Source organism: Lithobates pipiens, unplaced genomic scaffold (assembly GCF_037356315.1).
Source record: "Lithobates pipiens isolate NorthernLeopardFrog02 unplaced genomic scaffold, aLitPip1_a1.2 Scaffold_19, whole genome shotgun sequence".
Lineage (NCBI taxonomy): Eukaryota > Metazoa > Chordata > Amphibia > Anura > Ranidae > Lithobates > Lithobates pipiens.
The window spans coordinates 207,835,317-207,845,829 of NW_027507764.1; the positions used below are offsets into that span (position 1 = coordinate 207,835,317).

Consider the following 10,513-nt stretch of genomic DNA (forward strand, 5'->3'; position numbering starts at 1 on the left):
GGGGAAACTTTCCAATAAAAAAACATCAGGATTCCCTGACTTTGGAGGGATTTCCTCTCACTTCTGGTTATGGCTCTTGCTCCCTTTCTCTAACCAAAAAACAAAACAAAACAAAAAAAGTTTTGCCTTTTCATAAAACCATAAAAATTATTTTACAGACCACTGCAAAGAAAACACTGACCGTCAATGCAATGTGATAACACAGCTTTGATACATACATATATACAAATTTTATTTTTTCAATGTCATAATATCCCCATACATATTTTTACAAAACAATAAAAGGTACAAAATAAAAACACACGAAAGAGTGAAATAGATACAAAAACAAACAAACAAAAAAAATCGGACAAACATTCAAAATGTGTGTGAGTGAAGTCACAAATGCAGTTAGTGTTCATTTGTGAGATAGATAATATAGCATAATTCTATCAAATTCTTAGATTACCTGAATATAAATGAATAGTAAATGCAAAAATAGTGAACATGTAGTCGGGAGTACCCAAGTTTTCCACCAGGTCAGTGAATGAGAACAAAGGATAATTTTTTTTTTAATGCATTAAAACCTTAAAGAAATTTTATACATAATGCTTCAAGGCCACTGTAAACAGCAATTCCTAAGCCAAACACTTTTTTTTTCTACTGAGGTAACAATCTTTGTTTAAAATCATGGTAATCTGAATGTAAAGTAAAATAATGGCAGAACGTTCTGCAGAAAAGTAATGCTTAGCATCAAGAAGTCATAATTGTCCTTGAAAAAGTATACTGATCTAAATGATAGACTAGGCTACAACACTAGGCCCAACCTCAAATATGTACTTATACAAAAAAAAAAAAAAAAAAGTAGCAATCTAGGGATTGAACAGATTTTATAGTAATATAGCCATGTCTGTATCAATTGCCATGCCACATTAACATTAGTTAACTAAGATTTTACTGGTCCAATTCATTCCCAGTTGCATTTTTGTGGCAACTGTTTTGAAAATATGATTTAACATAGTGTTAGGAGAATTGGAGTGCTGTAGTCTATTACCAACTGCTATGAAGTACGATACTCAAATACACTATAAATATCTGTTTGTTCAGCTCCATAGATTTACAACAGCCAAGAAGCAACGCCCTTAAACAAAAAAAAAAAAAAAAAAATGATACAAATATTTATTAACTATTCCATAAAATATTAAACCAGTAAAGAAAATAGCTGGCACTATAGCAGCTTTGTAAAAACAAACTTAAAAAAAAAAAAAAAAAAAAAAAAAAAAATACTGCAGAGCTCGTTTGTTCCTTGCGCTCAAATATATATTTGGATCTATTCATTTTTACTGCCATCTTTGGCCCCATTGGGTAGATTGCCTTTTTCGTCGTCGATGACCGTAGGGAAAGCTAAAGCTCCAAACAGATTTTCATATCATGACCCCTCACAGGAGACATGACCTTACTACCTGTCTAGGTGACAACATAGCTCCTGAAAAAGGAAGTGAGGGATACCTACCCAACAAGGCACCAGACAGCAGTAAAGACCTGATGGAGGTTCCAGTCCTCTTCCTCTCCATCCAAAAATTACAAAAAGCTTTGGCTGGATTTTCACTTCAATTACTTGTTTATTTTATACAGAAAGTCTACTGCCATCAATACCCTGATCATTATTAAGCATATAGCTTCACTAATAGGCTCACAACAGATCTTGAAACAGTGTGGTATTTAAATAAAAGAATAAACTGCATAATTCAAAACAGTGGAAGCCACTGAAGCATTAGTTCTGTGCTAAAATTAAATCCATGTTGAAGTTTCTATATTTAAATGGACCGAGAGTCAGGTCATATTACAGCCATATGCTCCCATTCCACCAAATGAGGAAAAAGAAAGAGAGAAAAAAAAAAAAACACAATGAAACAAGCTAAGCTGGAAAAGCCACTACAGAATGTGCTTATGTTTTTAAAGTAGTTAAAATTGTTTTTTCTTTTTTAAATATATAAAGTAAAACTGTTGTGGTAATTCTGTCCAAAGAAAGGTCTGAATATTGCACATAAGTTAGCAGGAAATTAAAACGCTCACAAAAAGGCAAATTTTCACTGCCAAAATAAAGAGTAAAACAATACAAATACTACAGGCACTATCCCTCAGCGGTATTACGTAGGGTTACCCATTCTTTGTGAGATTAAGATTCCTAACAAATCACTAACTCACATAAATGTAATACATGAGGCCAAGGGAAAAATAGTAATAAAACTCCTGTTTGATGAAAAATGATACACAACCAAAAGGCATAATAGTTTTAAAAAGCATACAAGTTAAAAAAAACAAAACAAACACAAAAACTAGGTGAACTATAGGACAAGCAGGTTTTCAGTAAACATCCACAATTTCTTTTAAACTTTGGTAGCTGGTCTATAGCAAGCATCTGGCTGCCACATGCGAAGATCCACCAGGACCTGGTTAAGCTTTTGCATCCAGAGATTTCGTTCATCTTTAGTATCTGCAGATAACCAGTTCCTAGGAGCAAAACAAAAAGGATGTATTATAAAATATGGCATATAGTGAACCTGTGGACTAGAAAAATTCAAAATTATTTACATATTAAAGTATTTACACATTCTGAACAAGCAGCAAAAAGGACTTTGAAACAAGCCTCCAGTCACCTCTGTAGCTATAGGCATTGTGGAAAAACTCATCTTCAAAATGTCACAACATAGGACTTAGGAAGTCAGGACATAGGAAGTCAGTGCTGGACTTTTTAGTAACAATTTCTAGGAATCTTGCAAGATAGCATAGGAGAGGCTGGCACATCCTCCAACAAAAACAGGAAACGCATCCTCAAAAAGACTTTAAAAAAGGAAGTTTTTCTAATAAACTGACCAGTTTGTGCTGTGAATATACAAGCTCTCTGCTAATCTATTTATAGTACCCACCCAAACACAAATGTCAGGCTGGTTTTATCTCGGCTGTTGGAGAGCTTGTCAGAATTCATCATGCTGATAATAGAAGAATGAAAAAGCATAAAGACACAGGACTTAGGGCTTTGACGAGAGATAAGTAAACAGTACAGATATATGTGCCTAGGTCAAATTTCATGAATTGGGTTTACATCCACTTTAATCTGAAACAAAACATACAACAGGAAAAAGGAAACACAGGGGAGGGAATTCTGCTTTTCTGGAAGACTCCTGGAACTAGAGTTAGATTTACTGCTAACTACAGATTTCCCAAATCGCCAGAATAGCACATGAGAGAAATGAGAACTTACTAGATTAGAGGTTAAGGTGGTTGTAAACCCTTACAAACCATTTTGACCTACAGGTAAGCCTAGATTAAGGCTTACATGTAGGTCCAAGAAATATCTCCTAAACCTACACGGTTTAGGAGATATTTAAAAAAAAAAAAAAAAAAAAAAAAAAAAGAAAAGACAGGCACCGCTGTCTATGGCGCATGCGCCGTAGACAGCGGCGCGCAGGCGCACTTGGCATGCCGCTGCTAATGGCGATAAGCCGTTAGTGGCGGCTCCCGTGCTCATGCGCGGGAATGATGTCATCGCTGTTCTGGTGCTCGAGTGGCCGGATCAGAGATACCCGGAAGAAGATGGATGCTCCGTGCTACAGAGAACAGTGGTGACATTGCTGGCTCCTGTGTCAGGTAAGTGACACATAATGGGCTACTATGGGATGCATAGTAGCCCATTATGCTTTACCTTTGCAGGGAGACAAAGAGGAAGTAAACCCACCAGGGTTTACTTCCTCTTTAAAGTCTATGCCGTATTGTAAAAAAAAAATGTAATTGCATAGACAAAATTACATGGGACTGACTCAACAAGGAAATATATATTCAAATAATAGTAATAATATTATTATTAATACCAACCCATAGCAAGGCCTTGTTTGACAAAGGACGGACACAAGCCCCCATAGTCTGTGCAACTCCATATAAAAGTGTAATTAACACATTTACCGAGCCATCTATTTGACCCTGGTATTCCAAAATGCCCATGAGCATATTTTGAATATCGATTGCAAAAAACTCTTTAAGTGCATGCCAAATTATTATCATTTTTTTAAACCTCATAGAACATAAATGTGATATCCGATCTGTGGTGGAGATATCAACACCCTATACAGTATAAAAAAAAGGGTCTGTTGCAGAAGCACACCTACAGCGACCACTCATACAGCCTACACCACTGTAAGTGAACGTCATAAGTTTTGTACCATATAAAAACTATCGAAGGACAATTTTCTCATACTGTGCAGGAACAGCAGTCTACATACTCCCCTATACGCCTACAGCAACTGAAAAGACTAAGCAGTAAGGTGCTGGGCTTACCAACATAAATAACAGTACTATAGGAAATGCTAGGCAATGCCTAAATCTTTGGAATTGGTCTTCATTCCAGCACCTGAAGCTCTGTGGGAGTATAGTGGTACTGATGCGCATTAAGTCATTGAGCTCGTGCTTGTAAAAGTCAGTAGTAGTAGAGTCAACGTATACTGTGGTATAGAATAGATTCCACACAAATGGCATGGGTACAACACATGTCATATATACCAAGACAGAGCAGGATATATTGGTGATGTAGGAAGTTGCATTTTACAAGAGTAGTGCCAATCCCTTATAGCATATTGTGCATATTGCACTTTGCTATTAAAAGGCCCCAATCTGCTCTGAGTGAGACACTGTACCAGTACAAGATGGGACTGGTTGTTGGTGTGGGGCCCTTCTCGTGTTTACCATCTACTCCTCACAGACTACGTCTGCCTTAACGGCCAATAAAAGCCATTCAGATCAAAGTCTGAAAAAACCAACGAATATGCAAAAGGTACAGATAGATCTGGACATACTCATTCCACATATCCAACATAACTGCTGCCATAATAGCAATGTTTTTCACAGAAGCCTTGAGAGAGAGCAGTTTCTTCCACTGGGCCTATACCAAACTCCTACATTTAGTAGAGAACAGCTCTCTAAGACTGGTTCACATAACTAAACCTATCTATCCTTTAAAGTCAAGGAAGCTGCCATTGTTTACTCTGTTTGAACTGCAGTTGCCATGGTGCTGCACATGTGATCAGTTATGACACCAGATATTTGACGGCTTGACAGTTCTGCTGAGAGCACAAGCAACTGTGACAGTTATGTAACCTTTTCAGGAAACTGTTACATTTAATGTGTCTAATTCTGCTTCAATCAATTAAAACTAGAAAGCCAAAACAAGGGCACTTGCTACACAATTATGCTTTGGAATTGTAGAGGACCCAAGACTTAAAAGTGGTTCTAAAGGCTAGAGGTTTATTTATTTATTTTTTACTTGAACCACTTCCAGACCGTCCACCGTCGTTACAAGTCTGTACTTTGAAGAGGAGTATCGTTGTTATGGCAGCAGCCATAACCCCGGTATCCTCTTGTTCAGCGGGTGGTCTGCTTCAAGATATAAGTGGTCTCTGCGGCGGATTCACCGCGAGATCACTTTCACCTTTTTAAAACACGCCCCGTCCCCACGAGCTTGTGTGCAGAAGCAAAAGCATAAGTGAGTAGTGCCCACATATGAAAGCGATGGTCAAAACACACATGTGAGGTATTGCCGCGATCGGTAGAGCTATAAAATTCTAGCCCTAGACCTCCTCTAACTCAAAACATGCAACCTGTAGAATTTTTTAAACGTCACCTATGGAGATTTTTAAGGGTAAAAGTTTGTCACCATTCCACGAGCGGGTGCAATTTTGAACCGTGACATGTTGGGTATCAATTTACTTGACGTAACATTATCTTTCACAATACAACTTTTTTTAATGAAAAGTATTTTTTCCAAAAAAAGTGCACTTGTAAGACCGTTGCGCAAATACGGTGTGACAGAAAGCAATACAACGACTGCCATTTTATTCTCTAGGGTGTTAGAAAAAAAATGTATGTTGTTTGGGGGTTCCAAGTAATTTTCTAGCAAGAAAAAAATGTTTTTAACTTGTAAACAACAAATCTCAGACAGAGGCTCGGTCCTTAAGAGGTCAATGCATTCTATGGGAGCTTCACCCTCTCTATGTGTCCTGTTTACCATTATCATTAAAAGTGAAAGTTAAAGTAAAAATAAAAGAAAATCCCAAATTTTGGGTTGTCCCCAGAAAAACTTCCAATGGAGACACTAGTTCTGGTGACCCGGGGAGCCCCAAGGAACTCCCTTAATTTGCAGGGATTTCCTCTCACTTCCTGCTTGGCTATGGGACAGGAAGGGAAATCTCCCCAATGGGACACAGATGGAAACAAATAAACTGACAGGGGTTATAACCCTCCCTCACTCCATCCAAAATGAAAAAAAGGATTTGCCCATTTTAAGCATTTCTATACAATGGGTACAAATATCCAAGCATGTCATATCACATCAAGCATTTGCTCCACTCCAATCTATAACCAAAAAGAAAACCTGCAACGCGAGCACCACTTAATCATGTGGCAGTTTATATTCAGAAATACATACAGGAATTTAGTACCAATAGAATAATGATGAGGAAAGCAAAGCATACCATGCTAGGACACCTGAGGTCCATTAGCAAGGAACTCAGACAGTCCCCAGAGAGGGGGAAGTAATGAATTAATCAGATGGGGAGTGGGTGGCAAGAATGGAAGAGAACATCACCATCAAGAAGAATGAGGCAGAGGAGGGTTGATGGAAGACTACAGACTAGAATCCTGTGCTGAGCTTCTTTCCACCTGTTCTGGAAACAAAGCGAAAGGCAAGGCTACAAACTAAAAATTAAGTTTTTCTACTTCAAAACGTAGATACTACTAGTGAGCGGGGAAAATAGGTACATGCAGGTATGCATCCATGATGTTGATTGATGCCAGAAGTTCTCCTCCTTGTAGAATGGAGACTACTGATCGGATCGATCCCATGCAAAAAGAGGGAATTTTCAGGAACCGGTTTAGATCTTTGAGATCTCTAATGCGTCCAACATCCCCATTTGGTTTTGGCACCGTATAAAGGTTTGAATAAAACCAACCCCTGCTCTTCCATGGGGACCACCATGTTCAAATTTTGTGACAAAAGTTGGTCTAACGCTAGAAAGAGAGACCCTTTTCTCTGGATTTTTGGGGACATTTGTCCTGAGGAAACAAGGAGATGGGTATTCTCTGAACTCTAGTTTGTAACCTAGAGCTATTGTGGAGACCACCCATCTGTCTCGAAATTCTTCCTGCCAGACCTTTGAGAACTGCAGAAATCTTCCCCCTCACTCGAGTGAGTGGCCCTTCATAAAGGGGCTTTAGCGTTCTGTCTTGTGGGTTTCCTCCCCCAGGATTTCCTTTGTCCCTGGGGTTGCCCCTGAGGTTTACCTCTTGAACCTGATGGTGGAGGCCATCGCGACTGCCTGAAGGCTGATGCCCCTGGCACTGGAGAAAGATCCCATTTAAATAAGGGACGTTTACTCTTTTTCTTAACTGACAAAAGGGTACTTTTCCCACTTGATATTTTTTGGATACATTTGTCCAAATCCTCCCCAAACAGCTTTTCACCATGGAAAGGAAAACCAGCCATGAGCTTTTTGCATGGTGCTTTGGCTGAACAACTTTTCAACCATAAGATTCTACACATATGTACCAACCCAAGCGTAAGGCAATAAGTTTGAAGAATATAATCTCCGATTGTATCAATTGAAAAACACAAAGCCGCCAGCAGCTGGACTAACTCCTGGGCCTGCTGTTCAGGGAACACCTTGAGCACCTGTTTCAAAAATGGTCTCTCGAGGATTGACATACCCCAATTGCTGCCACTGCAGGTTGAGGCACTGAACCTGCCAAGGATAAAAATGTTTAACAGGCATTCCAATTCATCAGTTTGATCCCTACGCATTCGCGCATTGTCAACCGGACAAATCAAACTTTTATTCAGAGGATATAGCAGCGTCAATTGCTAGTATACTCCACATCTTAGTAAATTTTTCCTCCATAGGACAAAGTGTTGAAAACTTTTTAGGAGGGGAAAAAAAGGGCCTAAGAGTGACCCCTTTGTGCCCTTGGTTTTTGTGGTATTTGTACCACCCCCCCTGGTCATAGTGCCAAGCACAAACTCAGAGATACTACCAAAAAAATGCACCCACTGCTGAGCAATAGTTCAGCAACTGCCGCTGCTATTAAGCTCAGCCTGATGATTAAGCAAAAATGCCTGTGTCACCCACACTCACATGTCACCCATCTGCTCTGTGTCCCTCCTTCAGCTGTATGCACCTGAAAAAAAAGGTGCATTTTATAGCTACACAGCCTGCTTTGTGGACGCTAAAGCACACCAACGCCGCACAACCTGGCAAAAAAAAAAAGAAAAGGTACTCCCGGTAAGGGGAGGGGTTATATGGGGAATTGAACTTCCTGTTTAGAGTGTGCCAATGTCCATCACCTGAAGGTGCCTATATAACCCATACAGTAATTACTGTGACTGTGTCCCATGATGTACGATCTTTTTGTTATTTTTGTTCTAGCAGCATATACAGTGCCTTGCGAAAGTATACGGCCCCCTTGAACTTTTCAACCTTTTGCCAAATTTCAGGCTTCAAAGATATAACATTTTTATTTTTTGTGAAGAATCACCAACAAGTGGGACACAATTGTGAAGTGGAACGAAATCTATTGGATTTTTGAAACTTTTTTAACTAATAAAAAAATGAAAAGTGGGGCGTGCAAAATTATTCGGCCCCCTTGCGTTAATACTTTGTAGAGCCACCTTTTGCTGCGATTACAGCTGCAAGACGCTTGGGGTATGTCTCTATCAGTTTTGCACATCGAGAGACTGAAATTCTTGCCCATTCTTCCTTGCAAAACAGCTCGAGCTCAGTGAGGTTGGATGGAGAGCGTTTGTGAACAGCAGTTTTCAGCTCTTTCCACAGATTCTCGATTGGATTCAGGTCTGGACTTTGACTTGGCCATTCTAACACTTGGATACGTTTATTTGTGAACCATTCCTTTGTAGATTTTGCTGTATGTTTGGGATCATTGTCTTGTTGGAAGATAAATCTCCATCCCAGTTTCAGGTCTTTTGCAGACTCCAACAGGTTTTCATCCAGAATGGTCCTGTATTTGGCTGCATCCATCTTCCCCTCAATTTTAACCATCTTCCCTGTCCCTGCTGAAGAAAAGCAGGCCCAAACCATGATGCTGCCACCAGCATGTTTGACAGTGGGGATGGTGTGTTGAGGGTGATGAGCTGTGTTGCTTTTACTTTCAAAAGTTTTTATTGAGTTTACATATCAAAGAGAAACAAAACAGTAAAGTACAGACAATCTTGCTCACTTGTCGGAGGTAAAAGTCACTGATAAGGAATACATAAAAGGTTGCTTAGTACATCGACAAGGAATTAAAACATAAACACGTTTCAGAATAGTCGCCCTTCTCACTTGCTTGTGACATATAGAGGTTTAATCTGGGGGTCACTAGTCAGTCCTCCCCTGCACCCCGACTGGGAGCATACTGTGCAGGGGAGGAGTCCCGTGGCATCCGGCGTTTTCTACAAGAGGTGATAGACCTCCAAAACCAAGGAGGAGGAGTACTACATTAGTGGTGTGACTGATGTGCCCACACCTCATCTTTCCAGTATTATTTAACATGAAAAGCAAAATAGAGGAGAGCCAAAAGGGTCCTGGGGAGAGAGGCAACAAAATAAAACCAAACAAGACAAAGTAAAACAAGACTCTGTACCGAAAAACAAGGGGTGAGAGGTGTGGGAAGAGGGAGATGGGGGGGGGGGGGGAGGGGGCGTGTCCGCAGTCGAGCAACCTTCAAAGTCGAGAGTGGTCGAGGGAACTAGGGTCGGACTCCTGGAATAAGTGAAATGCCCATGTATTGAGCCCAAGGCTCCCACGTAGCCTCGAACTGAGCCGTGGAATCTAAAAGAATGCCGGTAAGTTTCTCTTGCAACATTATCCAAGAAATTTTTTTAACGGCGGCTGCAAAGGAAACTTTAGGGAGTTTCCAAGCCTTGGCTATTGTCATTTTGGCACCCAGGAATATAAATTGAATTAGTTTACGGGGAGCTGTGTTGCTTTTACGCCAAACATATCGTTTTGCATTGTGGGCAAAAAGTTCGATTTTGGTTTCATCTGACCAGAGCACCTTCTTCCACATGTTTGGTGTGTCTCCCAGGTGGCTTGTGGCAAACTTTAGAGGAGACTTTTTATGGATATCTTTGAGAAATGGCTTTCTTCTTGCCACTCTTCCATAAAGGCCAGATTTGTGCAGTGTACGACTGATTGTTGTCCTATGGACAGACTCTCCCACCTCAGCTGTAGTTCTCTGCAGTTCATCCAGAGTGATCATGGGCCTCTTGGCTGCATCTCTGATCAGTCTTCTCCTTGTCTGAGCTGAAAGTTTAGAGGGACGGCCAGGTCTTGGTAGATTTGCAGTGGTCTGATACTCCTTCCATTTCAAAATGATGGCTTGCACAGTGCTCCTTGGGATGTTTAAAGCTTGGGAAATCTTTTTGTATCCAAATCCGGCTTTAAACTTCTCCACAACAGTATTACGGATCTGCCTGGTGTGTTCCGTGGTC

At 40.2% G+C, this 10,513-nt stretch overlaps 1 protein-coding gene across 2 annotated transcripts in view; it reads right to left on the reverse strand.

The window, feature by feature from the left end:
* Positions 1–206: 206 nt before the first annotated feature.
* ANLN (anillin, actin binding protein) overlaps positions 207–10,513 on the reverse strand; it is an 80,823-nt gene continuing 70,516 nt past the window's right edge. For both annotated transcript variants that reach the window (XM_077491662.1, XM_077491661.1), the window contains one exon: positions 207–2,493. In XM_077491662.1, coding sequence (XP_077347788.1) covers positions 2,370–2,493 — 124 coding nt within the window. In that variant the 3' untranslated portion in view covers positions 207–2,369. The remainder of the gene's footprint in view (positions 2,494–10,513) is intronic.